Source organism: Macaca thibetana, chromosome 20 (genome assembly GCF_024542745.1).
Source record: "Macaca thibetana thibetana isolate TM-01 chromosome 20, ASM2454274v1, whole genome shotgun sequence".
Classification (NCBI taxonomy): domain Eukaryota; kingdom Metazoa; phylum Chordata; class Mammalia; order Primates; family Cercopithecidae; genus Macaca; species Macaca thibetana.
Genome location: NC_065597.1, coordinates 73,211,937 through 73,239,800, shown reverse-complemented (window position 1 = coordinate 73,239,800; position 27,864 = coordinate 73,211,937). Strand labels below are relative to the sequence as shown.

At 59.7% G+C, this 27,864-nt stretch overlaps 4 protein-coding genes across 7 annotated transcripts in view; 3 read left to right on the top strand and 1 right to left on the bottom strand.

Moving 5' to 3' along the window:
- The window catches only part of TBC1D24 (TBC1 domain family member 24), a 253,197-nt gene that overhangs the window by 203,605 nt on the left and 21,728 nt on the right, over nucleotides 1–27,864 (top strand). For 3 of the 4 annotated variants that reach the window (XM_050774337.1, XM_050774335.1, XM_050774334.1), the window contains exon 1: nucleotides 17,706–17,772. The gene's annotated coding sequence lies outside the window, so the exon portion shown is untranslated. Of the gene's footprint in view, nucleotides 1–17,700; nucleotides 17,773–27,864 lie in introns of those variants that run through there. The other variant, XM_050774336.1, reaches the window with a different exon arrangement.
- TEDC2 (tubulin epsilon and delta complex 2) lies at nucleotides 865–5,979 on the top strand. The gene is made up of 10 exons (XM_050774381.1): nucleotides 865–949; nucleotides 1,062–1,160; nucleotides 1,403–1,473; nucleotides 1,592–2,000; nucleotides 2,505–2,558; nucleotides 2,906–2,996; nucleotides 3,171–3,282; nucleotides 3,387–3,488; nucleotides 5,031–5,221; nucleotides 5,488–5,979. The coding sequence occupies exons 1-10, from the start codon at nucleotides 924–926 to the stop codon at nucleotides 5,632–5,634; spliced, it is 1,302 nt and encodes a 433-aa protein (XP_050630338.1). The 5' UTR covers nucleotides 865–923; the 3' UTR covers nucleotides 5,635–5,979.
- On the bottom strand, nucleotides 12,804–13,625 carry LOC126944790 (60S ribosomal protein L39-like). The gene has a single exon (XM_050774643.1). The coding sequence runs from the start codon at nucleotides 13,132–13,134 to the stop codon at nucleotides 12,979–12,981; it is 156 nt and encodes a 51-aa protein (XP_050630600.1). The 5' UTR covers nucleotides 13,135–13,625; the 3' UTR covers nucleotides 12,804–12,978.
- On the top strand, nucleotides 13,913–16,745 carry NTN3 (netrin 3). Its single transcript, XM_050774326.1, has 6 exons — nucleotides 13,913–15,246; nucleotides 15,318–15,506; nucleotides 15,601–15,750; nucleotides 15,884–15,934; nucleotides 16,052–16,126; nucleotides 16,358–16,745. The coding sequence occupies exons 1-6, from the start codon at nucleotides 14,319–14,321 to the stop codon at nucleotides 16,705–16,707; spliced, it is 1,743 nt and encodes a 580-aa protein (XP_050630283.1). The 5' UTR covers nucleotides 13,913–14,318; the 3' UTR covers nucleotides 16,708–16,745.

Genomic DNA, 27,864 nt, shown 5'->3' with positions numbered 1-27,864 from the left:
TGCTGCTCCACCTCCCTGGCCATTGCCTGGGCCCCGTCACCTGTCCCTACCCGTCCCCTGCCCCACCAAGGGCCACCTTGCCGGGCCCACTGCTCCAAGGTCTGAGCTTCCTCCCCTCTGCCCAGTGCTATCACGTCACATGTCCAAAAGTGAACACTTTCTCCTCCCTCATCCCCGCTCCTGACAGGCGGCATCCTCACCTCCAGCAACCTGGGCGTCAGCACTCGTTGGCCCGGGCGTCAGCAGGACGGCGGGTCCCTGCGGTAGAGCACTTTCTTTTTTTTTTTTTTTTTTTTTTTTTTGGAGACGTAGTCTCGCTCTGTCGCCCAGGCTGGAGTGCAGTAGCCGGATCTCAGCTCACTGCAAGTTCCGCCTCCCCGGTTTACGCCATTCTCCTGCCTCAGCCTCCCGAGTAGCTGGGACTACAGGCGCCCGCCACCTCGCCCGGCTAGTTTTTTGTATTTTTTAGTAGAGACGGGGTTTCACCGTGTTAGCCAGGATGGTCTCGATCTCCTGACCTCGTGATCCGCCCGTCTCGGCCTCCCAAAGTGCTGGGATTACAGGCGTGAGCCACCGCGCCCGGCCGCGGTAGAGCCCTTTCAATCAGGACAGATGGAGCCTCTCGTATAACCGTCACAGGCGCCCTACAAGAGGAGCGCGATAATGGCGGCCCCATCTACCCAGTTACCCAAACCAAAATCCCGGCGTCGCCCGCAGTCCCCTCCCTGGCGGCCTCGGAGACCTAGGGGGCAGGAGTGGGTGGGGCTTGAGGCTCGCCCGCAATGAGGGAGAGAAAGCTTCGGGGGCGGCCCCGGAGCCCCGGTTCAGGATTGGGCAGCCCGGCCGGGAAGGGGCGGCCTTCCCGCCCGGAAGGGGCGTGGCTCTTCAGAGGCGGCAAATTGCAAGGAGACACCGCCGCCTTCATGCTGCCCGCGGACTGCTCGCGCCGGTGAGGCCTGCGCGGCGGGAGGGGGCGGGAGGACGCGGGCGGGCTGGCAGTCAGGCGCGGGGCCCGAGACCCGACGCTGGCCGAGGTGATGAGCCGCCGGTGCGTCCCCCAGGCTGGTAGCCGAGCTGCAGGGCGCCCTGGACGCCTGCGCACATCGACAGCTGCAACTGGAGCAGAGCCTGCGCGTCTGCCGTCGGCTGCTGCAGGCCTGGTACGCGGACCCCGGGACCCCCTGGCCAGACCTCCCTCGGCCCCTCAGAGTCCTGCCCCGAGGTCCCGTGGCTGGGAGACCGGGCGCAGCCGCCCACTTCGGAGCTATAGGTTGTCAGTGCCACCCCCCGTACCCTGCAAGCTCTGAGCTGGGGGCCTGCCGCGGAGCCGGGCAGCACCCTTGCGTCTGTTTGGGCTGGGCCCTGCCTCCTGGCCGTGCGACGGCTGCCCATGTCTTTGTAGGGAACCAACCGGGACCTGGGCTTGGGAGCCACCTCCAGAGCCAGAAACTAATGAAGAGGACCCCCTTCCAGGTAAACCTCCACCACCCACCTAATCCAGGTGCTGTTCTGGTCTTCTGGAGCGCAGTTGTGAGGAACCCTCCTGGGGGACAGTGGGGAGAGATCCCTGCGTAATTCTTGGCTTTCACAGCATGCACACCCAGTCCACAAGACCTCAAAGAGTTGGAGTTTCTGACCCAGGCACTGGAGAAGGCTGTTCGGGTTCGAAGAGGCATCACTAAGGCTGGAGAAAGAAACAAGGCCCCCAGCCTGAAATCTAGGTCCATTGTCACCTCTCCTGGCACGACAGCCTCCACCCCACCCCAGTCCCCAGGCCAAGCTGGTGGCCATGCTTCAGACAGGAGACCCACCAAGGGCCTCCGCCAGACCACAGTGCCTGCCAAGGGCCGCCCTGAGCACCGGCTGCCGTCAGTGCGGGATAGGACCCGTGCTGGGATAGGAGCCCGAGCCCCCAGGCCTGGAGCGGGCCTCAGGAACCAGCATATGGCCCCATCGGCTGCTCCTCAGGCCCCAGAAGCCTTCACACTCAAGGAAAAGGGGTAGGTTTCCCAGACCCTCACTAGAGGGACTTCTGTCTCTGCCTCCTCAGACCCTGGCTAGCAAGGAGCCTGGGATTTGGGGTCACAGGGCAGGGCATTGAGCCCTGGGATGCACCCCTGAAGCTTGTGCTCAGAAGCTGGCAGAATGAAGCAGCTGTGTGGTGGTGTCCAGGTCGGCACCATCAGGACAGGGAAGTACTAGAGCCTGTCCTGCCCTCTCCTCTGTGGCTGTCCCCTTATTTGCCCAGGCCAGAGGCTGCAGATGGGCTCTGGAGGGTGTGGGCTCTGCTCACGGGGCCCCCTCTTCTCTCTACTGGGACAGCACTGGACCATGCTTCTCCCATGGCCGCTCTGGAAGCCCTATCCAAGGGGGCTCATCTTTGGTGGGATCGGGTGTGGGAAAGGGGCAAGAAGCCTCATCCCTGATTGGGCTCTGAGCAGGAAATGGGAGTTGTAGATCCCAGAGCAAGGCGATGCTCCTCTGAACACCGGCTTCTCCGACAGGCACCTGCTGCGGCTGCCTGCGGCATTCAGGAAAGCGGCTTCCCAGAACTCGAGGTGAGGCTGAGGTCTTTGGCTGGACAGGGGTAGGGGAGAACCTGGAGGCATCACCAGCTCGGGTACAGGTTCGAGATACTTTCCAGTGGGTCTCTTTGCCTTCTTTGCTGAGTGGGGTCACTGTCGACGTTAAAAGTCTGCCAGCCTGTCAGCTCTGTCCCCTTGTTCTGGTCAGTGTCCTCTTGGTTCCCTGAGGCCTCTGGAGACCCCTCCAGGCATTCAGCAGAGCCAGATGCCCAGCCTGGGGTCCCCACCCTGGCCCTTGCCTACCTCCCAAGGCCCAGCTCACCAGCTGGAATAACCGTGTCCCTCTATGGTTCCTGGGGCGCCCCTCGTGTGCACCCCAGCCTGTGGGCCCAGCTGAGTTCCATGCAGACCAGTGATTCCTTGGATGCCGCTGCCGCCAAAACCCAGTTCCTCCGGAACATACAGACAGCTGTATCCTTGCTGGGCTTGTGGGAGCCTGGGGGGCCTCTGGCTCTGAACCTGGCAGGTTTGTGGAGCAGCCCCAGGAGGGGCTGGTGTGGGATGGCTAGGGCCACTCTCCAGGCCCTGTCCTTGGTGGGAGCAGAGGGGCTTGGCTGCAGGAAAGTTTTCCTGACCCATATCCAGTCAGGCGGGTCCCAGCCCAGGCTCAGTGCCGCGGTAGTGGAGGCAGAGGCGAGGCGCCTGCGGAAGGCCTGTTCGCTGCTGAGACTACGTGTGAGGGAGGAACTCTCGGCAGGTCAGTGGGTCCTGGGTCTGTCTCGGGAGGAGCATGGAGGGCTAGTGCAGGGAGGGTTTCCAGACTGCCACGGACCCCACCTGCCCTCCCTGACTCTTCTGCAGCCCCCATGGACTGGATGCAGGAGTACCGCTGCCTGCTCACGCTGGAGGGCCTGCAGGCCATGGTGGGCCAGTGTCTGCAGAGGCTGCAGGAACTGCGTGCAGGTGAGACTCCGCCCCCACCCTGCCACCTGCACTGAGGTCTGGGCCAGGGACAGGGTGCTTTAGCCAGCCTTGTCTGCACCTCAGTGAAAGGTGAGCAGCCCAGGGACCAGATGCAAGTTGGTGACCCCCCCTCCCGCGCCGCCCTCCTCTCCTCCTCAGGGCAGCTCCCCTACCTCGCTGCTCCCCACACACACAACCTCACTGCTCTGAACTGTTGCTTATTCACCCAGTTGTTGAAAAAGTGGCGTGTGAGGGCTGGGCACTGTGGCTCACACCTGTAATCCCAGCACTTTGGGAGGCCAAGACAGGCAAATCACAAGGTCAGGAGATCAAGACCATCCTGGCTAACACGGTGAAACCTTGTCTCTACTAAAAATACAAAAAATTAGCCAGGCGTGGTGGCGGGCGCCTGTAGTCCCAGCTACTTGGGAGACTGAGGCAGGAGAATGGTGTGAACCCGGGAGGAGGAGCTTGCAGTGAGCCGAGATTGCGCCACTGCACTCCAGCCTGGGTGACAGAGTGAGACCCCGTCTCAAAAACAAAAAGTAGTGTGTGAGGCCGGGCATGGTGGCTCACGCCTGTAACCCAGCACTTTGGGAGGCCAAGGCAGGCGGATCATTTGAGGTCAGGAGTTCAAGACCAGCCTGGCCAAAATGGTGAAAGCCCATCTCGACTAAAAATACAAAAATTAGCTGGGTATGATGGTGCACGCCTGTAATCCCAGCTACTTGGGAGACAAGCACGAGAATTGCTTGAACCCGGGAGGCAGAGGTTGCAGTGAGTTGAGATTGCGCCACTGCACTCCAGCCTGGGTGACAGAGTGAGACTCCATTTCAAAAAAAAAAAAAAAAAAAACAGAAAGTAGCTCATGAGAATCAGCTCCCGGAAGGTGGTTATTTATAGAACTTGTTTCCTCCTTTGTATTTTCTAATTGCTTGACGTTTTAAGAGTGAAAATACACCATTTGTCAAAAGGAAAGCCAGTCTCACAAAAGTCGTGCATAAACGCAGTAAAGAAATAAGGCAGGCCGGGCGCGGTGGCTCAAGCCTGTAATCCCAGCACTTTGGGAGGCCGAGACGGGCGGATCACGAGGTCAGGAGATCGAGACCATCCTGGCTAACACGGTGAAACCCCGTCTCTACTAAAAAATACAAAAAACTAGCCGGGCGAGGTGGCGGGCGCCTGTAGTCCCAGCTACTCGGGAGGCTGAGGCAGGAGAATGGTCTAAACCCGGGAGGCGGAGCTTGCAGTGAGCTGAGATCCGGCCACTGCACCCCAGCCTGGGCGACAGAGCAAGACTCTGTCTCAAAAAAAAAAAAAAAAAAAAAAAAGAAGGCAGACAGAGGGCCACCCCACAGAGGACTCCCTGCCAGCAAGTCCAAGCTCAAGACACACCATCTTGCACGGGACTGTCCTAAAAGCCCACCTTTCCCCTAAAGGCAGGGCAAGTGGTGCAGATGCCTGGGAGAGCCAGGCAAACAGGAAAAGCGGGGCCGCGGCTTCGGCTGCCACCCCACAGGCCACATTCTCCTGTGCACACAGCGGTGGCGGAACGGCCACCATTACCGTGTCCTGTGGGGAGGCCCCCCAGAGCCTCGCCGTCCTGTGGGGGCGGAGCGGAGCCTACATGGAGCCCCCAGCTGCTTGTCTACTCCAGCACCCAGGAGCTGCAGACCCTGGCGGCCCTCAAGCTGCGAGTGGCCGTGCTGGACCAGCAGATCCACTTGGAAAAGGTGCTTCTGGAAGAGGAGATGGGGGTGCAACAGAGGTCTGCAGCCTTGAGGAGGACCTGAGGGTAGGGGCTTGACTGCTCCACCCCCCAGAACCCAGGAGAATGGGGGCAAGCCTGGGGTCTGTGTGTGTGGGTTGGGAAGTGCACGGGCCAGACTGAGCTAGGGATGGCAGGAGGGAGGGGCTGAAGCATGGGGGCTTCAAAGCTTGTCCCAGGATTGCCCCCAGCCTAGGTGCCCCTGAGACCTTGGCCCTGCCCTGCCCCCAGGTCCTGATGGCTGAACTCCTCCCCCTGGTAAGTGCTGCACAGCCGGAGGGGCCGTCCTGGCTGACCCTGTGCCGGGCTGCACACAGCCTGCTCTGCGAGGGAGGCGCACGTGTCCTCACCATCCTGCGAGATGAACCTGTGGACTGAGCCTTTCCCATGCTGCACCCACCAGGCCTCAGGACCACCTGGGCGCTGGCCTGCCAGGGAGCATCCCCTCAGCCCTGTTCAGATGGGTATTGGGGGTGTCTTCTCTGGCACTGTGCTTGGGGACCCAGAGATGCCTGTGCTTCCCTGGGAGACCTGGTGAACTGGACCAGGTGGCCTCAGTGGCTCTTCTCAGGACAACTAAGCCTGCTGGTCAGGGCTGACTTTCAGCCTTCCCAAGGCTCCTGGACTCCAGAGGCCAGCGGGGAGCCTTTCCTGGCTCCCTCTGTTTTCTCTCAGTGTAAACCAAAGAGCTGCTTGTGTGATATTAAAGCCACTTTAGAAAGCATTTGTACTTATTTTTGTCGAGACAGTTTCACTCTGTCGCCCAGGCTAGAGTGCAGTGGCATGATCCTGGCTCACTGCAACCTCTGCTTCACAGGTTCAGGTGATTTTCCTGCCTCAGCCTCCCAAGTAGCTGGAATTACAGGCTCCAGCCACCACGCCTGGCTTTGTGTGTGTGTGTGTGTGTGTGTGTGTGTGTGTGTGTTTAGTAAAGATGGGGTTTCACCTTGTTGGCCAGGCTGGTCTCAAACTTTTGACCTCAGGTGGTCCACTTCGCCCTCCCAATGTGCTGGGATTACAGGTGTGAGCCACTGCGCCTGGCTGAAAGCATATGTATTTAAATCATGCCAAGGTGGGACTTGGGCCTTTGTTTCTTTTTTTTTTTTTTTTTTTTTTTTTGAGATGGAGTCTCGCTCTGTCACCCAGGCTGGAGTGCGGTGGCCGGATCTCAGCTCACTGCAAGCTCCGCCTCCCGGGTTCACGCCATTCTCCTGCCTCAGCCTCCCGAGTAGCTGGGACTATAGGCGCCTGCCACCTCGCCCGGCTAGTTTTTTGTTTTTTTTTTTTTTTTTTTTTTTTTTTTTTTTTTTTTTTTTGAGACAGAGTCTCGCTCTGTCGCCCAGGCTGGAGTGCAGTGGCCGGATCTCAGCTCACTGCAAGCTCCGCCTCCCGGGTTCACGCCATTCTCCTGCCTCAGCCTCCCGGTAGCTGGGACTACAGGCGCCCGCCACCTCGCCCGGCTAGTTTTTTGTATTTTTTAGTAGAGATGGGGTTTCACCGTGTTAGCCAGGCTGGTCTCGATCTCCTGACCTCGTGATCCGCCTGTCTCGGCCTCCCAAAGTGCTGGGATTACAGGCGTGAGCCACCGCGCCCGGCCTTTTTTTTTTTTTTTGAGACGGAGTCTTGCTCTGTCGCCCAAGCTGGAGTGCAGTGGCGCGATCCTGGCTCACTGCAAGCTCCGCCTCCTGGGTTCACGCCATTCTCCTGCCCCAGCCTCCCGAGTAGCTGGGACTACAGGCGCCCGCCACTGCGCCCGGCTAATTTTTTGTATTTTTAGTAGAGACGGGGTTTCACCGTGGTCTAGATCTCCTGACCTTGTGATCCGCCCGCCTCGGCCTCCCAAAGTGCTGGGATTACAGGCGTGAGCCACTGCGCCCGGCCTGGGCCTTTGTTTCTTTATGATTTTGTTTATCAAGTTACATCACTGGTTGATACATGTCATGCTGAAAAGGAATATATCAAGTGTATTTATCAAGATTATAAATGGGCTGGATGTGGTGGCTCACGCCTGTAATCCCAGCACTTGGGGAGGCTGAAGTGGGAGGATTGCTTGAGGCCACGAGTTTGAGACCAGTTTGTACAATAGTGAGACCCCATCTCTACACAAAATTTTAAAATGAGCTGGGCATGGCATGTCTGCCTGTAATCCCAACTACTTGGGAGGCTAAGGCGGGAGGATCGCTTAAGCCTAGGACTTTTTTTTTTTTTTTTTCTCTGTCACCCAGCCTGGAGTGCAGTGGCGCAATCTCAGCTCACTACAACCTCTGCCGTCTGGGTTCAAGCAATTATTCTGCCTCAGCCTCCCAAGTAGCTGGGATTACAGGTGCGTGCCACGACGCCTGGCTAATGTTTGTAGTTTTTTAATAGAGACGGGGTTTTGCCATCTTGACCAGGCTGGTCTTGAACTCCTGACATCGTGATCCGCCCGCCTCGGCCTCCCAAATTGCTGGGATTACAGGCATGAGCTACCGCACCCGGCCGAGCCTAGGACTTGGAGCCTGCCGTGAGCCATGATTGTGCCACTGTGCTCCAGCCTGGGCGACAGAGCGAGACCCTGTCTCGATATCCCTTCTGTATAAAGGACGGGACAAGGCCACTCAAGGTGGGCCCAGCACTGCTGAAAGCCCCACCCTCTGTAGGCTGTAGGCTATACTCATTCATTGGAGGACACGAAAACCACAAGGCCATATTGGAGAACAGGCCAGTCACTGTCTCTGCCACAGCCACCCAGCTCTGCTTCCCACTGTCTGCTGGTACCCACACCCAGCTCCCCCTCCTGGCGCTGTCGCTGGGGCGGTTGTGGGGTCACCGGTTCACATGGCCTCCACCAGGAAGGGCCTTTTACCTCTTCACCCTTTAGCCACTCCACTCTCACCTCCTCTGAGCCTCCTTCCGTTCCCCATGAAGGCAGGAAAGAGCAGGGGTCAGGGTTGGGCCCTCTGCAACCACAGAGGTGGGTTTGCAAAATGACTTGTTTTTGGCCCTGGGACTGGGCAAGATTCTCAAGGACTCAGCCCCAGTTGTCCAGGTTTGTCCCCACTGTCATGCTGGGTGATGGTGGTGATGACCTTAGGGGCCGGCAGAGATTACTTGTTGCATCTCAAGTGCTGGCCACAGGCCGGGCGCGGTGGCTCACACCTGTAATCCCAGCACTTTGGTAGGATGAGGCAGGCGGATCACCTGAGGTCAGGAGTTCATGACTAGCCTGGCTAACATGTTGAAACCCTGTCTCCATTCAAAATATAAAAACTAGAGGACAGGCGTGGTGGCTCATGCCTGTAATCCCAGCACTTTGGGAGGCTGAGGTGGACGGGTCATGAGGTCAGGAGATCGAGACCATCCTGGCTAACACGGTGAAACCCCGTCTCTACTAAAAATACAAACAGTTGGCCGGGTGTGGTGGCATGTACCTGTGGTCCCAGCTACCTGGGAGGCTGAGGCAGGAGAATCGCTTGAACCCAGGAGACAGAGGTTGCAGTGAGCCAAGATGGTGCCACTATACTCCAGCCTGGGTGACAGAGTGGGACTCCATCTCAAAACAAACAAATTAGCTGGGCATGGTGGCGGGTGCCTGCAGTCCCAGCTACTCAGGAGGCTGAGGCAGGAGAATCACTTGAACCTGGGAGGCAGAGGTTGCAGTGAGCCAAGATTGTGCCACTATGCTCCAGCCTGGGTGACAGAGCAAGACTCTGTCTCAAAAAAAAAAAAAAACTGCTGGCTGCAAAGGCCCTGGTGCTGGCCATGTTCAGTGCTCATAGTGTTCTTTAAACGAACTTGCACTGAGGGCCCGAGGCATCCCAAACATTTGGGAGTTGGGGCCAAGTGCTCTGTGTGGACGGCGCGGGAGCTCCACCAAGCCCAGCTGTGGGCAGGTACCTGCGACAGGGAAGATTACCAGCCTCTTCCCCAAGGTGCCCCCCTGGACAGGGCAGCAGAACAGAAGGTGGGTGGCACTCGGAGAGCTGGGTCTACTGAGAACCAGATGAAGCATCGCAGGTAGGTCCTGCTTGTAAAGGGCTTGACAGTCCCGCAGGCCAGAAACATGCTCAGACCCAGAGTCCCGAGTTGAGGGCTGCTGGGGACCAGATGACAGAGACCAAGGCAGGAAACCAAAAACCATGATCCTCATTGCATTGAGGGGGCACCTCCAGGGACAGAGCAGCTCCACCCCCTGCCCCTGCAGCCTGGCAGCAGCCCCAGGGTCACACCCCTTGTGCAGATCAGCCAGCCTCGCCCCTCCCAGCCACCCCATTGCTGCCTCCAGGCTTATGCCCAGGTGCCTCTATCTGCAGGAGCCGCTGACTTACTTGAAGCCCCAACCACACCCGGACTGTACACCCGTGTGGCTTTCCAGAGCAAGTGGTCTCTACCCAGCGTTATTTCACTAGCTGACTTGGCTCATCCCCCATGCCTACTGGATGTTTACCTCAGGAGGACAGGGGTGCTGTCCCCCTCTACCCTGGTCAGGCCCTGATGGGAGCCAGACATGCACTGACTCAATGATCCACCAATCCCGGGGCCAGTCCAGAGGACAGTGGTTTCCTGGAGCAGGGAGGCGGCCTAGATAGCTTTGTGGGGGTCCTGGGGAGGCCCCGACACAGGGGTCCAGGGCAGGAAAGACAGGTCTCCTCCTCCGACTGACGCCCGCCCACCCCGATTCCCCGCCAAAACCCAGAGGCAGCTGCTGACTCCCCGGGCTCCCAGCTGGCGTCACCACCTCTGGAGCCAATGGGCTCTGACGTGGCGAGCCCGGAACGCCATTGGGACTGCGCGGGCGTCCACACCACCCACCGAGCGCGGCCACCGGGTTGGCTGCATGAGCGCGCCCGAGCCTCCGCCCGCTGCGCCCGCCTCGCCACCTGGGCCGGGTCTGGTGCACCCGGAGCCGCCCGGGGTCCTGCGCGCCCTGCTCTTGGCCACCGGCGGCGCGGGGGGCTCGTGGCCGCGCTGCATTCTGCCGTTCGGTGCCGTGGCCCCCACCAGCCATCACCTTCTCGCTGCGGGGACCACGCCTGGACCTGGCCCAGGGCTCGTCGCTGGCCGCGCTCAGTGCGGGCCTGGGGCTCCTGACCGCCGCCTTCCTGTGCTGGCGCGCTCGGCGGAGGCGAAGGGCCGGGCGCAGGGAGCCGGGGGCGCCCTGAGCCGCGGGCAAGGCCCCCTCCCATCGAGGTCACCGCGAGCCGGTCGCCCCTCCCTCCGACCTCTCCCCGACCGGGCGGGCGCAGTGCCAAGCGCGGTCGCAGAGGCCGCCTCCCATACCCCATCCCCAAATCGTTTCTTCTGGAACCCTTTGGGCAGAGGAGGCCACCGGCCGTTTCCCTCCCTCCCTTTCTGCTTTCCCTCTCCTCCCTCCTCCGTCCAACGTCGCATTTCAGCTTTTGACTTGGCGCGCAGAGCTGGCGCGACCGCAGAGCGGCCTGGCTGGGCAGCGGTCTGCGCGGCTCGGAGATCGACCTGGCGCGAGGGTGCTGGGTGCAGGGCACCGCAACGCGGGTTCGGCCACACCACTCGCCGCTGGGAGCCAGCGCTGTGTCCGCTCCTGGGCTGTCTGCCTTCGGGGCTCGGTTGGAAATCCCCCGAGGCATAATAGGCGCTCAATAAATGTGCAATAGGTGAATAAGTGGTGGCTTGCAGGCGTCTGCGGGGAAACAGCAGGTTCTAGGCTGGGCGGGGAATTATCGGATCAATGGGCATCTTACAGGAAAGACTCTCAGCTCCCTGCTGCCTGGGACTGTCCAGCCCCTCTATGCCCTCACCCCAGCCTGTGTCCCAAAGCTGGAGCTGCCGCTCTAGGGGCAGGGGTGGGGTGGGGTGGGGGAAGCCAAGCACTGCAGCCTGAGTTGCAGGTGGGGGGAGGGGAGGCGGAGCTTCTTTGTTACAGAAGGTGCCAGGAGGGGGCAGGACCAGTGGAGAGGTGGGAGGTGGGAGAGGCCCCAGCCAGAGGCTGGGACAGGTGGCTGGGTCCCTGGAGAGCAATAAGTCCCGCTTGGGGGCTGTGGGGAGGCCCTCCCTAACTTCCAAACACCATCTGTGAGGGCTGGGGGTGGGGGCAGAGTAGCGTGTGCAGAGGTCTGTTCCTGGGGAGAGGCTCTGTGGCCAGCGGCCTCCTGCCTGGGGAGCTGGAGATACAATGGCCCTCTGGGCCTACAGGGCCTCCCTCGACCTCTGCTGACCCAGATGAACAATTGCACCAGGGCTGAGCCCCAGGCACCTACTTTCCCTCACCCCAGAAGCCACCAGACGTTCTGCAGACCCCAGTCCTGGCTCACAGGGAAGCTGAGCTGGAGACAAAGCTGGCCCCTCTGATGAGAGTGGAAGAGTCTGGCAGTGGCCCTGCTCTGGCAGTGGCCCTGACGTCCAGAGACAGCCTGGGTTTCCCCAGAGGCTTGTCTCTGGCCAGTGGGACCCCTCTGTCAGGCCTGGGCTTTTCTCTCTACTGTCCCAGAATGATGATCTCAGCCCCCATACTCCCCCAGGGTTCCTCCCACCCTTAGGGTGGGGTGGCGGGAGGTGGGGGTTGGGAGCCAGAAGGACCTTGAAGAGGGTGGTTGGGAGTTTCAGGTTCTAAGTTTGACTAAGCGTGAGCCCTGTCAGATTCAGGTCCCTCATCTTGTCAAGAACACAATTCCCATTCTCTTTATCAGGGAGCTGAGGGGCAGGGGCCCTGTGGTAGAGAGAGAGCCCCCCAGCCCTTTCTGCTCAGTCCTCCCATGCCCCCATCCCTGTGCATCTGTGGCTGTCACACGCAGATGTGTGGCCAGGAGAAGGTGCCCACCAGCCAGTGTCAGTTGCTCCAGGAGCCAAGCCAGGTGCCCTGTCACTCTGTCTTCCCGTTCCTCCCCTCCATGGTCAGGCCCTCCTACTCCCTCCTCTGGTCCTTCAGTTTCTCCTGGGAGGCTTCTGTGTCCTCCTGTCCCTCCTCTCCCAAACAGTGTGATGCTTCTGCCTCTCCATCCTCTTCCTCTTGGTCCTTGCTCATCTCTGGCCGTGTCCAGGGTAGCACCCACGTAGCTCCCTCCACCAGCTGCAGGCCTGGCCTCCCATCTGAAACGGGACATTCAGGCCTCGATGATGCCCCTGCATGGAACTTGTTCCCTGCCCCGCCCTGGGAGGCTTGGCCTCCTCTGTCAGGGACCTAAAAGTAGGAGGGGAGGAGGTTTCTCTGACCAGAGCTGTCCCTGGACCCTCTTTGGTGGTGTCTCTCCCAGGCACAGCTGCCCCATCCCCAGCTAGTCCCCAGGCCACCCAGCTGGGCTTCTGCCTCAGTTTCCCTGCCCAAACGTGCTGCGACGTGGGGCAGTGGGCTCCAGGTTGCCACCAGCCCCTTCCCATGATTAAACCCTACTCCCTGTCCCTGCAGAGAGGTCCTCAACAGCTAACCAAGTCCCTGAACCCCAAGGAGCCACCCCATCCCACCCTCCAGCTTCCATGTCCTCTGCCAGCTGGGCCCATGGCAGAGATGCAACTAGAAACTTGCAGACCCGGGGAGCTTTGGGATCAGAGTCTGGCCTGGTGCAGGGGATGCTGGCCTCATGTCTTTTTTTTTGAAATGAAAGGCCTCACATATTTATTACTGAACTCAGCCAACCAACGCATTCATAATAGATTCAGAGAGGAAAACACGTCGAACTCTCCAGATAGTGGTGACATTTTCAGTTTGATATGGTAATGTGATCGTGACCTTCAGACAGCACAAATATGTGTGCCATCTCATGTAATTCCTTACAGACCCAGCTTGGTTCTTCTCCAATGTCTCCTTTTGGAGTTGTACCTGATTTTATTTCCAGTTTTCATCTGAATCCACTGGGGAATGGGACGATTTTGCTTTTGTTTCCTGGCCAGGAATCGCTTAATCCTGAAAGTCTTGTGAGAAGACATGGCGAGAAGCAGAGGCAAGAACACATCGCGATGGTGGAGAAAAGAAAAGAGGGGGTGGCCTCATGTCTTAGCCCAGCTCAGGCCCACGGGGGTGCCCCCCTTCCTCAACACAGACAGGAGACACTCCAGTCTGTGCAGCTCCAGACTTGGGCCTGATACTACTTCGGGTTCATCAAATCCCACAGCTTCAGAGAGCCTCGTGAGTAACAGGCGTCTGGCGGATGAGGAAAAAGGACCCCAAGCTATGCAGCCAGAAATGGAGCAGTTTGGATTCAAAATTAGACCTGACCCAATCCTGGGTTCTTTCTACTCCAGTAGATGCTGCTTTGGGGATGACCCTTCAACTGGTGGTTACTTGGCTTCCCTACCCAGGGAGCATCCAGGCCTTCTGCTGTCAGACCCGGGTCTTGCCTGCCTGATGGGCTTCAGGGAGGAGGTGGCCCAGACCCCCGTCCAGCACGTGGCACAGCCCCAGGAGCAGTAAAGGCCTGGCTGTGGGCCCAGGACCCTGCTGGGTGGTCCTCCACGGGCTGCGAAGGCTGAGCTGCCCCCCTCCAGACCCCTCCCGCCAGCGCATTCCTGGCTCCCCGGCCCCTCCCCTGGCTCCAGGGCCTCCCAGCCCCCTTCCCCGCTGGCCCAGCCCGCGTCTGAATCTGCTTCTGATTCCAGCTCTGCCGATGAGGCCCCCTCCCCTCCCCTCCCTCCTTCCCGACCGGAGCAGCCCCGCCCCCGGCTGGGCCCTGGCTTGCGCCTGCTGCGCCCCCCACCCCCTCCTGGCACAGCTCGTCCGCCCTCGCTGCAGCCGGGAGGAGGCGGCGGCCCGTGCACCGCAGGCCCCGCCCGCCCACGGTCCTTCCCGGGAGGCCGGGAGACCTGCTCCGCCCGGCCCTCGGTGGGTGAGTGCGAGCGGCGGGTGGGGCCTCCGCGGACTGAGGCACCGGGAGCCGGGGCGACGCCTGTCATCGCTCTAGGCCCAGCGGGAGGACGCGCCAACATCCCTGCTGCTGTGCTGAGCCCGGGGCGTGCCCGCCGCTGCTCCCACCACTGGGCCGGGCTGAGGCCGCCCGGGGGCCCTGTTCCTCGGCATTGCGGGGCCTAGTGGGCAGAGCCGCGGAGGGGGCTTCTTCTCCCCGAGGGCAGCGTCTTGGGGCCCGGCCGCTGGCTGACCCGCAGCGGCTCCGGCCATGCCTGGCTGGCCCTGGGGGCTGTTGCTGACGGCAGGCACGCTCTTCGCCGCCCTGAGCCCTGGGCCGCCGGCGCCCGCCGACCCTTGCCACGATGAGGGGGGCGCGCCCCGGGGCTGCGTGCCGGGCCTGGTGAACGCCGCCCTGGGCCGCGAGGTGCTGGCGTCCAGCACGTGCGGGCGGCCGGCCACTCGGGCCTGCGACGCCTCCGACCCGCGACGGGCACACCCCCCCGCCCTCCTGACTTCCCCAGGGGGCACGGCCAGCCCTCTGTGCTGGCGCTCAGAGTGGCTGCCTCGGGCACCCCTCAACGTGACTCTCACGGTGCCCCTGGGCAAGGCTTTCGAGCTGGTCTTCGTGAGCCTGCGCTTCTGCTCAGCTCCCCCAGCCTCCGTAGCCCTGCTCAAGTCACAGGACCATGGCCGCAGCTGGGCCCCTCTGGGCTTCTTCTCCTCCCACTGTGACCTGGACTATGGCCGTCTGCCTGCCCCTGCCGATGGCCCAGCTGGCCCAGGGCCTGAGGCCCTGTGCTTCCCTGCACCCCAGGCCCAGCCTGATGGCAGCGGCCTTCTGGCCTTCAGCGTGCAGGACAGCAGCCCCCCAGGCCTGGACCTGGACAGCAGCCCAGTGCTCCAAGACTGGGTGACCGCCACCGACATCCGTGTAGTGCTCACAAGGCCTAGCGCGGCGGGTGACCCCAGGGACATGGAGGCCATCGTCCCTTACTCCTACGCAGCCACTGACCTCCAGGTGGGCGGGCGCTGCAAGTGCAATGGACATGCCTCACGGTGCCTGCTGGACACACAGGGCCACCTGATCTGCGACTGTCGGCATGGCACCGAGGGCCCTGACTGTGGCCGCTGCAAGCCCTTCTACTGCGACAGGCCATGGCAGCGGGCCACTGCCCGGGAATCCCACGCCTGCCTCGGTGAGGCCTTGGAGGGTGGCCTGGGGACCTTGGACCCAACCAGTCTGCCCCTGACCCATCTCTCCCTGCAGCTTGCTCCTGCAATGGCCATGCCCGCCGCTGCCGCTTCAACATGGAGCTGTACCGACTGTCCGGCCGCCGCAGCGGGGGTGTCTGTCTCAACTGCCGACACAACACCGCTGGCCGCCACTGCCACTACTGCCGGGAGGGCTTCTATCGAGACCCTGGCCGTGCCCTGAGTGACCGTCGGGCTTGTAGGGGTGAGCCCACCACCAGCCACCTGCGGGCCCTCATCCTCTGGCTTCCCAGATCCCCAGACAGGCTTCTGACCAGGCCCTTCCCACCTCTCCTCAGCCTGCGACTGTCACCCCGTTGGTGCTGCTGGCAAGACCTGCAACCAGACCACAGGCCAATGTCCCTGCAAGGATGGCGTCACTGGCCTCACCTGCAACCGCTGCGCACCTGGCTTCCAGCAGAGCCGCTCCCCAGTGGCGCCCTGTGTTAGTGAGTGACCCTGCCCTGCCTCAGCCACCAAGCCAAGGCCACCCAAGCTCCCTGCTGTTGTCCCGTCTTTTCCCTGAGCCCTGCAGATCTCTCTGCTCCTCCATCGCAGGCCATTCTCCCTCCCTCTCTGCAGAGACCCCTATCCCTGGACCCACTGAGGACAGCAGCCCTGTGCAGCCCCAGGGTGAGTGGACACAGGACAGGGCCCCAGACGGGCATGACTTTGGGTGAAGGGGCTCTGGGAGGAGACGGTGGGGAAAGGGGGGGATGGGAGTCTGTCAGCCTCCCACCCTCTACCCAGACTGTGACTTGCACTGCAAACCTGCCCGTGGCAACTACCGCATCAGCCTAAAGAAGTTCTGCAGGAAGGACTATGGTAGGTGCCCTCAGGCCTCCCGCGGACCTTCCCTCCTCCGCCAGCTTCCTCTTGGAACGCCTTGACCCTTGCTGGGCCCCAAGGCCCATCCATCCTCATCCCTCAGGTCCCCCACGGGGGGCGGCCCCGATCCTTCAGCCCGTACTGTCCTCCGGGTGTCCTCCCCATGCCTCCCTCTACCCCGGGCAGGCCGCCGCCTCCTGACCCCACCCCCTCTCACTCTCCCCGCAGCGGTGCAGGTAGCGGTGGGCGCGCGCGGTGAGGCGCGCGGCGCGTGGACGCGCTTCCCGGTGGCCGTGCTCGCGGTGTTCCGGAGCGGAGAGGAGCGCGCTCGGCGCGGGAGCAGCGCGCTGTGGGTGCCCGCCGGGGATGCAGCCTGCGGCTGCCCGCGCCTACTCCCTGGCCGCCGCTACCTCCTGCTGGGTGGCGGGCCTGGAGCCGCGGCTGGGGGCGCGGGGGGCCGGGGACCCGGGCTCAGCGCCGCCCGCGGAAGCCTCGTGCTTCCCTGGAGGGACGCGTGGACGCGGCGCCTGCGGAGGCTGCAGCGGCGTGAGCGGCGAGGGCGCTGCAGCGCCGCCTGAGCCCGCGGGCTGGGCAGGGCGGGCGCCGCTCCCACATCCAGGCGCACGTTCACCCGGTGCCTTCGCCTGCCAGGAGTCCTTGCTCGCGTCGCGCGTGTCGCCACCTAGGCCGCCGCCGTCCCCGCCGGCAGCTCCCTCTGTACCTCCCGTCTGGCCCCGGGGGGGATGTGACCGGCGCAGCGACAGCCCGCCCCGCACAGAGGCGGGTGATATGGCACACCCAGAGGACCCTATGGTCTCCTGCCCCCTGGCTGCCGGCCCTGTCCCAGGGGCACTGTGATACCCGGAAGGCTGTGAATTCCTCGTGATGCCAGGCCCTCTCGGGGATCTCAGATCATCCCCGGGGCCGCTGTGATGCACACCCCCACCCGTGCAGCGACCCGCCAGGGAGCGCGCTGAGCTCCCCAAAGACTGTGGCCACCGCAGGCGCCTTGGACCCCCATGGGGGGACAGGGCGTCCCCTGCCTTCTGCAGCCCCGCGAGGGCGGTGGCCTTGGCCCCTGCAGGCTGGGCGTCCACGTTCGGGTGCCCCGCGGCGTCTGCTGCCGGATCCCGCATCTTTCTTGGCCGCCTGTGTCCGCGTCTGCGGGCTCTGTCCGGCCATCCCTCTCTCCGCCGCGTCTCTGACCTTCGGCGCCACGGCTCTTCAGCTCAGGGCCCGTCCCAGAACCCCCTTCCAGCCCTTCTCCCCCCGCTCGGGAAGGGACGTCGCGCCCACGCGGTTCCAGATCCACGCGTGACCTGGCCAGGCGGCGACTCCGACAGGCAGCTGTCCGGGCCCCCGATGCACTCGGCAAGTCCCTGCCGACCCCCGTCCCCCTTGGCTCGTCTCCCCGGGACCGCACTGCAGTTGCCTCCCCTCCGCGCGGGACCGGTCCTCAGCCGGCCCCTGCTTCCGCCGCAGCAGCCGCCGACCACCAGCGCGCATGCCCAGAGCCGGGCAGGCCGGAGGCCCGCGGGCGCTCCGGAGCGGGCACAGGGCTAGAGCTCGGCGGGGGCGGGGCCCAGCGCGCGCGTGCGCAGAAAGGCCGGCGCGGCGAGCTGAGGAGAAAGCGGCGCGCGGAGGTGGGTGAGCTCGGGGTGTGCGGGGGGTGCGCTGCGGTGTGGCCCGGCCAGGTCCCCGCTGTCACCGCAGTCGACGCGTGCTGGGGGCGGGAACGTGGGGTCCCGGCTGCGGGCCCCATTCGAGTCGGGGATCCCCGGCCACGCGCTGGTTGGGGGCTCCGGAGCCCGGCACTGCCCGGCGCTGCAGCTGCGGCTTGGCCTACGGGCGGGGGCGCAGGAGCGGGACCCCCTGGGTGCGAGGCCCGATCCCCGCCCGGTCGCTGGCCCGCGACTCGGCCCGGGGCATGGTGTCGTCGGGAAGGGTGACTGTGTCACTCTTTCCTTGGGGCGTTTTCCGTCTCCGCAGGGTCGGAAATCCTCTTCGGGGCTCGGTGAGATTGCAACAGATTCTGATAAGTCCTGCCCTGTGGACCTGGAGCAGCCCCGGGCCCCGCCCCGCCCTGCCCAGGGATGACACACGCCCTCACCGCCCACCCGCTTGGGGGTCCGCTAGCCCCCGGCCCTGTCCAGTGGGAGCCCCTCTGGGTGCGCCTTGCCAGGCGGCCGCTGCCCTCCGGGCCCTGGGAGGTGGGAGCCAGGGACCCCCAGCTCCGAGCCAGCACAGCGGAGGGGAGAGCCGGCCCCACCTGGGCTGGGCTGCACCTGTTCCCGCCCCCTCCAGGCGGGAGTCCCCGCGGGCTAGCCACAGGCTTTCTTTGATGGCCGTGCCCCTCAGGGAAATGCGCTTCGGACCCCTGGGTTACTGCTTGCGGGGGTGATATTAAAGGCCAAAGGTTGTCTAAAAGCCACCTGGGTGGTGTGGAGGTGCAGGTGGACTGTTAGGTTGGTGGCTGTGGTTGTGAAGCCGGTGTCACTGTCTTTCTCCAGCAGCTTTTTCCAGAAAGGGGGCGTCAGCCTGCCCTTCCAGGGCGATAGAAGCACTAGCGGGTGATTTTTCCCTGTTTTGCTGTGTTTGCTCCGGAGTCACCAGGTGACTTCCAGGCAATGTGCAGAAGGAACCGTTCCATTATTTGGCACGTGGGCCGTTTCCTCCACCCGAGGTCCTGGGCTCTGTCTTCACAGTCTGTCCTCAGCACACAGTAGGCACCTGTAGATGGCACGTGTGGCATTTCCTCTGCCCGAGTGCCAGGGCTCTGTCCTCAGCACACAGTAGGCACCTGTAGATGTTTGCTCAGTTGCAGCGGAGACAAGCAGTCAGTTCTATTCATTTTAAGGAACACAGGCTGGGAAAAAAAACCAATCCAGATAAGAGAAGATCAGGAAATCTTATGCAGATTTTACAGTTACTGTTCCTAGCCTGTGGCATGACCCCTGCGTGCCCTGCCTTTTATTTTGAGGGTTGATCCTCATCTAATCTGAGCACTCAGATAAAGGCTTTACATAGAGTACTAATTAGAGAGTGCTTGCTCTACTTAGAAGCCTGTCTTTCCCTGTGAACGGGGCTGGAGCCACACTGTTCATCTTTGCTTCCCCCTGGCCTGGCCAGGGCTGGGCCAGAGGTTTTCTCTACATGATGGTTGAAGTGGATCAAGGTCCTTTTGTCAGAATGATAGATGTGAACTATTGCAGTTGCTTTCCACTGGGTTGAGGGTGACCTTCTGAGATGCAGAAGTAATCTAGGCAGGGTTTTCATAACAACAGTAAATTTGGCCACCCAGGGTCTGTAAAGTCACCTGCAGGGTAGCCTTACTAGCTCTCGCTGACCACACCTGCCAGGATTGTCCAGCAGGCTCGAGTGACCTTGGGCATGCAGTGTTGCTCTTAATTATCTGCAGATTGAGCCAAGCTCAGAAAACATATTAAATGTTTGCCTTTAGATGGTTTCTTGTTTAAAGTACATAAGGACGATGAAGCAGGTTATAAAAAAAGCACTTAACATTTACCTTGTTGAATGTTTTCCCTGTCTGAGCATGCCTTTTCTGTTATGACAACTCTGTAAATGGAAGAAAGAAGTCCTTTTCTTTTTATTTTTTTCTCTTTGAGAGGGAGTCTTGCTCTGTCGCCCAGGCTGGAGTGCAGTGGCAGGATCTCAGCTCACTGCAAGCTCCGCCTCCCGGGTTCACACCATTCTCCTGCCTTAGCCTACCGAGTAACTGGGATTATAGGCGCCCGCGACCTTGCCCGGCTAATTTTTTTTTTTTTTTTTTTTTTAGTAGAGACGGGGTTTCACCGTGTTAGCCAGGATGGTCTCGATCTCCTGACCTCATGATCCGTCCATCTCGGCCTCCCAAAGTGCTGGGATTATAGGCTTGAGCCACCACGCCTGGCCAAGAAGTCCTTTTCAACTCAAAGCAGCAATTGCAGTGGCTGTTTCAAACATTGCCTGTCAATTGGAGATAAAATCAAAGAAACACAACCTCAGGCTCTTTACTGAGGACCAACTTGAATTCATTATTCAATGATTTTCTGTATCCTTTCAACATGCGTTTATTAAGCCAGGTGCAGTGGCTCATGCCTGCAATCCCAACACTTTGGGAGGCTGAGGTGGAAGGATTGCATGAGCCCAGGAGTTCGAGACCACCCTGGGCAACATAGGGAGGTCTCGTCTCTATAAAAAATTAGCCAAGTATGGTGGTATGTGCCTGTGGTCCCAGCTACTTGGGAAGATGAGGCAGAAGGATCACTTGAGCCTGGGAGCTCAAGACTGCAGTGAGCTGTGATTGTGCCACTGCACTCAAGCCAGGGCGACAGAGTGAGACCCTGTCTCTGAAAAACGAAACAACAAAAATGCATTTATTGAATTCACACTTCATAGGAGGCACCATGCTGTGCGTTCTGTGGATTCGGTGTTGAGTAAGACTTGGTCTCTGCCCTTGACCTTATAGTGCAGTGAGGAGACAGGAGAATAAACACAAGGTAGAAGCTCCAACAGAGGTGGACAGAGCCTTCTGTGGGCGCAAAGGCATGGCATCCAGCTGGATTGTGGTGGGGGTGGGGCTCTGAGACGGACTTGAGCTTCATTTTGAAGGATGATCAGGAGTGGCAAGAACAAGTGAGGGAAAGCGCCTTCCCCCAAAGGAACAGTGGATATAAAGTGACGGGCGTGGTGCCTGCCCACCAGCTCTTGGGAGAAGGGCAGTGGTGGTCCCGGGTTAGATGGGGTGAAGTGAGTGAGCTGGGCTGACAGCAGACTGGGAAAAGCCTTGATTGCCACCAGGGAGTTTGAATTCACTCAGAGTGGCATGAAGCCTCTGAAGATCTTGGGTTTGTGAGTGACCTGATCAGAGGTGGCCAGGGAGGTGAAGGGCCGCACAGAGGCCATGGCCGGTTGAGGGACTGTCATGGCACACCCAGAGAGACATCAGCACAGAAAGGAGCAAGACTCAGCTGGGCCCGGGGGCTCACACCTGCAAGCCCAGCATTTTGGGAGGCCGAAGCAGGAGGCTCGCTTGAGCCCAGGAGTCACAGGCTGCAGTGAGCTGTGGTTGTGCCACTGCACTCCAGCCTGGTCACCTCTGTTTCGGAAGAAAAAAGAGAGCAAGACTCTGAGACAAGTGGCTGCAGGATGGGAAGAGCCAGAGAGGAAGGAGAGGATGTTCCAGGATTGAGTGGCGGGCAGTGCCACACCCCATGCAGAGTGTGGAGGGAGGGAGCAGGCTGGCACTGTGTGGAGAAGGCGATGAGGTTACCGTGAGACGTCTGGGCAGTAAGCACATGTGTTTTGGCCTGGAGCCAAGGAGAGCGTACTAGACGAGAGCATTTTGGGGATGCTGTGTGCTGTCCAAGCTGGGGGTTGGGTTGGGTCTTCCCAGGAGAATGTGTAGAGTGAGAAAAACAAAACAGAACCCTAAACCTTGTGGACTCCTAATACAGTCTTAAAACAAAGTCAATAAGGTAACAGAAGGCCAGTCGGTAACCTGTTGCCTTTTGTGGGAATGGGGCAGAGTAGTGGGCTTTTAATTTTCTTTTTTTTGAGACACAGTCTCGCTCTGTCACCCAGGCTGGAGTGCAGTGGCCAGATCACAGCTCACTGCAAGCTCCGCCTCCCGGGTTTACGCCATTCTCCTGCCTCAGCCTCCCGAGTAGCTGGGACTACAGGCGCCCGCAACCTTGCCTGGCTAGTTTTTTATATTTTTTAGTAGAGACGGGGTTTCACCGTGTTATCCAGGATGGTCTCGCTCTCCTGACCTCGTGATCCTCCCGTCTCGGCCTCCCAAAGTGCTGGGATTACAGGCTTGAGCCAACGCGCCCGGCCTTTAATTTTCTTTCTTTCTTTCTTTGTTTTTTTTTTTTTTTTGAGACAGGGTCTTACTCTTTCTCCTAGGCTGGAGTGCAGTGTCAGGATCAATGGCTCACTGTAGCCTCGACCTTCTGGGCTCAAGAGATCCCCTTACCTCAGCCTCCCAAAGAGCTGGGACTATAGACTTTTTTGTTTTCTTTTTTTTTTTTTGAAACAGGATCTCACTCCCATTGGCCGGACTAGAGTACAGTGGTAGGATAATGAGATCGTGGATCACTGCAGCCTCAACCTCTCGGACTCAAGCAATCTTCCCACCTTAGTGTCCTGAGTAGCTGGGACTACAGGTGCACACCACCACACCCAGTAATTTTTGCATTTTTTTATAGAGACAGGGTCTCACTTTGTTGCCCAGGCTGGTCTCAAATTCCTGGGCTCAAGCAGTTCTTCCACTTTGGCCTCCCAAAGGGTGGGATTACAGGCGTGAGCCACAGTGCCTGGCCTGGGCTTTTAATTTGTTGCAGAAACCCAGTGTGTCTCTTGGAGTGAAGGATGGAGTGTGGGACGGGGGGATGCCAGTGTCCTTACAGTGGCCTTCCTGTCTCACGTGTCTATTTGCCTTTTGGGGAACCTCCAGCTTCAGTGTCATGCTTCTCAAAGGACCTAGTTCACCTGCAGTCCAAGGGTTGCTCCTCTTGGAGCATTCCCACAGGTAGGGCTCTGGAAAAAGCCTTTTCAGACCCAGAGACTGAAGGCTGCAGAGCCCTCAGGGGCACCTCACTCTCCTTCCAGGACCCTGTTTCTGTGTGGTCCATCAGCATTGGCAGCAGGCACAACTTTGGAAAAAATCTACTAAGAACAGAGGCCGCGCATGTGGTGCGTCCCCCACCCCCCCATTCCCCCACCCTGAGGGGCCGAAGGGGTGAGGCTGGGGAAAGGGTGTGCTGCAGAAGCAGCCCCTATCTGCTCGCGGCCGGCATGTGGCCCCCAGGGCTGGCTGAGCCTCTGGATAAGGTTGTGAGCTGTTATCTACACCCTCCAAGAGAACCTGCTCACAGGGGCGCAGGCTTCATAGCCTCTGAGGACTGTGCGTATGCAGCCATGGCTTCCTGCAACCCTCCTCAGTGTGCTCTCTTCTTTTTTTCTCTCTTTGTTAATTTTTTTTTTTTTTTTTTTTGAGATGGAGTTTTGCTCTTGTTGCCTAGGCTGGAGTGCAGTGGTTTGATCTCAGCTCACCGCAACCTCTGTCTCCTGGGTTCAAGTGATTCTTCTGCCTTATCCTCTCTAGTAGCTGGGATCACAGGCATGCGCCACCACACCCGGCTAATTTTGTATTTTTAGTAGATACGGGGTTTCACCGTGTTAGCCAGGCTGCTCTTGAACTTCTGACCTCATGATCCACCTGCCTCGGCCTCCCAAAGTGCTGAGATTACAGGCATACCTGCCTGGCTGTTGTTTGTTTGTTTGTTTATTTGTTTGAGATGGAGTCTCGCTCTGTCGCCCAGGTTGGAGTGCAGTGGCGCGATCTCGGCTCACTGCAAGCTCCGCCTCCTGGGCTCACACCATTCTCCTGTCTCAGCATCCCAAGTAGCTGGGACTACAGGTGCCCATCACCACGCCTGGCTAATTTTTTGTGATTTTAGTAGAGACGGGGTTTCACCGTGTTAGCCAGGATAGTCTCCATCTCCTGACCTCGTGACTGCCCGCCTTGGCCTCCCAAAGTGCTGGGATTACAGGCGTGAGCCACCATGCCCGGCCTGTTAATTGTTTTTTTTAAGAGACTGGGTCTCACTCTCTTGTCCAGGCTGGAGTGCAGTGGTGCAGTCATGGCTCATTGCAGCCTCAACCTCCTGGGCTCAAGCCATGCTCCAACCTCAGCCTTCTGAGTAGGTGGGACCACAGGTGCATGCCACCACACCTTCCTGATTTTTTATTTTTTTGTAGAGACAATATCTTACTATGTTGCCCAGACTGGTCTCGAACTCCTGGCTCAAGGGATCCTTTCGTCTCAACCTTCCAAAGTGCTGGGATTATAAGCATGAGCCACTACACCGGGCTGTTCCCTTTTTCTTTTCTTTTCTTTTTTTTTTTTTTTTGAGACGGAGTCTCGCTCTGTCGCCCAGGCTGGAGTGCTGTGGCCGGATCTCAGCTCACTGCAAGCTCCGCCTCCCGGGTTCCCGCCATTCTCCTGCCTCAGCCTCCCGAGTAGCTGGGATTACAGGCGCCCGCCACCTCGCCCGGCTAGTTTTTTGTATTTTTTAGTAGAGACGGGGTTTCACCGTGTTAGCCAGGATGGTCTTGATCTCCTGACCTTGTGATCCGCCCGTCTCGGCCTCCCAAAGTGCTGGGATTACAGGCTTGAGCCACCGCGCCCGGCCCCCTTTTTCTTATAGGTCATTGAGAACACACCACAGGGGACCTGGGAATCTACTGAGGATACAGATTTCCCATAATCTGAAACTGTGTGTCTGCCTGATTGTTACACAGTTTTAATTGGGTGCCACACACCGAGAGAGATTGTTTGCTTGTGGGCCATCCTGTTTCCAGTAAAAGCCTTTCCACTCACTGTGGCATGCTAAATGGAGCTGATCACCTGGATCCCTTCAGCCTTTCCTTGAATCCTTTCCACCCCTTCCCTAAATATCCTCTGTGATCCCTTTCCTGGCAAGGGTCCTTCTGGCCTTCCTACCTTGGTAAACCTGTGGCCTTAGAAGGATCGAGGTGTGGACATTAACTTTTCTGCCCTGGCGGCTTCCTGGGCTGTCCTCTCCCTGTTCCCAGCACTCAGGAGCACTGCCCTTTCCTGGCAGCCTAGTAAATCCCAGGCCTCTGTTTTGGGCCCTTTGGCTTCTTGGTGCCTGTTATGCTGAACCGTAGAACTGTCTTAATTAGAGCCCCAAAGGACACTCACTGGCCAACGCGCTTATGGAGCGTTGGGTAGCTCTGACCAGGCTTGCCCTCCAGGGCCCTGTCTTTTGACCACGCTGTCTCTATCACTTCTGAGGCTAAGGCCTCCTCACACTGTAAGACCCAGCTGAGGCAGGCGTTGGATCTGGGAAAGCACCCTGTCGCAGCACCTGCACCTTGAATTGGCATCGTCAGTACACCTGACCCGGGCTGGGGTGGGACCATGCCTCTGTACTCCTCTGTACTCAGGTACCTGGCACACTGGCATTCAGGAAGCGTGCCTTGAATGCCTGTTAAAATGATTAGGACCAGACGTGGTGGCTCACACCTGTAATCCCAACACTTTGAGAGGCCAAGATGGGAAGATTGCTTGAGGCCAGGAGTTTGAGACCAGTCTGGGCAGCATAGTGAGACTTTGTCTCTACCAGACTTAAAAAGTAAATAAAAATAAAATGATTAAACCTGCACGACTCCACCCTGAGCTGGATCTCTCCTTAGGTCTAAAGACACTTGCTGAGAACCTGATGTGAGCCTGGCCTTCCAAGGCACACCTGTCACAGGCTTGGAACTCAGACCAATCGAAATCCTGCGCTGCTGACAGCTGAGCTCTCTTCCTCTGGTTCTCCTCCTGGGTCCTGGGGGGTATTTTTCTAGACCTGCTGTGGGGAGAATCTTTGGGCTCAGATGGTAAAGATCCTGAATTACCAGAGTCCTGTGCCAGCTCTAGCCCCTGCCTTTGGGTGGACCAGACCAGGCCGGGGAAAGAAAGATGTCTGCCTATGAAAGGGAACAGGGAACTGTCTTGAGTGGCTGGCCAAGGTTGAGGCTCAGCCTGCCTCTGCTCAGGCTCCGAGCAGTAGGCTCAGGAGCCACAGTTAGGCACGTTTGCACTGCTGACCAGCACAGGCAGGCAGACCAGCTGGCCCGTGGTGCGGTGACTAACGCCTCGTTAATGGTCACACCCCTTTTGTACCTGGCACGTGCCCTCCATTGTGTGCCTCCAGCAAAGAGCCCACTATCAAGTTCCCCAGGCAGCAGCTACTTGGTAGTCACTGTGGCATGTCGGTCACCATTAATATTTGGAAGATGCCTATGCTCTGCTTCAGGCTGAGGCAAGCACCCCTACCTTCCTGTCATGTGAAGATGCCTGCAGGAAAGGTCACACCTAGGGTTGGTGGACTAGTAATGCTCCCTGTTGTTATTTGGCCTTCAAAATTAAATTTATCTTGGGCCCAAGTGGTTTGCGATTTCTCTGAGTCTCTGCCTGTTGTCTTCTGTGTTCCCTCCTTCCCAGGATACACTGGACATAGTGTGAGACACTTGGGTGGGTGGATACGGCAGCACCATGATGGTGGGTGCGCTGGGTGAGGGTGAGGACAGATGTGGACAGGAGGTGTGGAGCTCTGTGAGGGCTCGGCCCTGCGCCGGAGGTCCCATGGAGGCCTGTGAAGAAGGGGCAATTGTACTGAGAGCAGAAAGTGAAAGGGGACAGGTGTGTCCTGCCTCTCTGGACAGTGACATTCCCACAGTAGTGTGGGGACTGCAGTTGGCACTATGTAGCCGGGGCTCCTGAAGCTGTTGTCCGAGGGGCAGGGAGGGGCCAGGTCCTGAAGGGCGGAGGACACCAGGAGAGGGTTTTGGGTGGAGAATGGTGACTGGGTGAAGCCCTGAGCGGGCAGGAGGCTGGGAGTGGGAGCTGAATTGCGCCGGAGTCACGTGGAGTGTGAATGTTGTGAGCGTCCCGGAAACAGCTGGGAAGCAGCTGGAGGGACGGGCCTGGACCTCAAAGAAGGATTCTAGGCTCAGGAGAGGGTGGGCTCCATTGGAGAGACAGGCACAGGAGCTGGAGGAGCAGCCGTGGAGAGGTGAGGAGATGCCTGGCAGGGAGGCAGGCGGGATGAGGCCCAAGGCAGCTGGGAGATCTGGCAGCCAGCGCGGCCAGCGGTGGGAGGGCCGGAAGCCGGGTGTCATCTGCTTTTGCCAGCAGCTCGGCTCAGAAGAAAAACGGAGGAGAGGTGGAGTTGGAGCGGAGCCCCCGGCACTGTGGTTTGCTGTGTTTGGGGCCCGTGTCACAGCACTGGGGAGCCTTGGAGAGAGATGGGGAGCTAGGGTCCCCAGAAGGTGAGAGCCAGGACTGAGGGGGGCCTTGGTCTGTGGTGGGAATGCAGAGAGCTGGGAAGCTCCTGCCTGACAAGCCCCCTTTCTTGGGGTGGAGTGGGTGGGACGGGGCGGCTGTGAGCTGGAGAGGAGACAGTGTCAGTGAAGTGTGCCGCAAAGTCTGCCAGGTGGCACCGGGGGCTGGGCCACTCGAAACCGCTGAGCAGGCGGCAGGACTTCTCCCTCTCCCCTCAGCTGTTCTCGTGCCTCAGGCTGACTTCCTCGTGCCGTTTATCCATATGGCTGAGACAGGAGTGTGGGGCGGGAGTTGGGGCTTGGCGTGACGGTCCAGGCTGAGCTGGCAAGAGAGAAAAGCCAGAGCGGCTGGTGGATGGGGCAGTCGCAGCTCCGAGTGGGAGGAGGGCACTGAGGGCTCCAGGACGGGGTATGGGCGGGTTTATGAATGTGCCGCCTCTGGAGTGGGTGGAGTGGTTTTCTGGAATGCCCAGGGACTGGATAAAAAGGTAGAGATGTAAAGGCTTTTAAAGTTCTAGAGGCCACGGAGCTTCCAGCCAGGACTGCGAACTTAGCCCTCAAGGGAGGGCAGCACAGAGAGGAAGGCCTTGAGCCGGAGAGAGAGGAGGTGGGTGGTGATGGCGAGAGCCTGGCTGCTGCTCGGCCCAGAGGAGGAAGGGTACATTCGGGAGAGGACGAAGACTTGGGAGTGGTGTGTTTGCTGTAGAAAATTTCCAGAGCAAGAAGGCAGGTTGGAAGCAGGTGCCGGGGGTAAAAGGCAGATAACAAGGTAAGGAGATGTGGGTGAAGACCGGTGGCTGTGCTCACCATGGTTAGTGACACTTTCACCATCCAGCCCCGGTCAGACATGGTCCTATAGCTGAGGGTCTCACCAG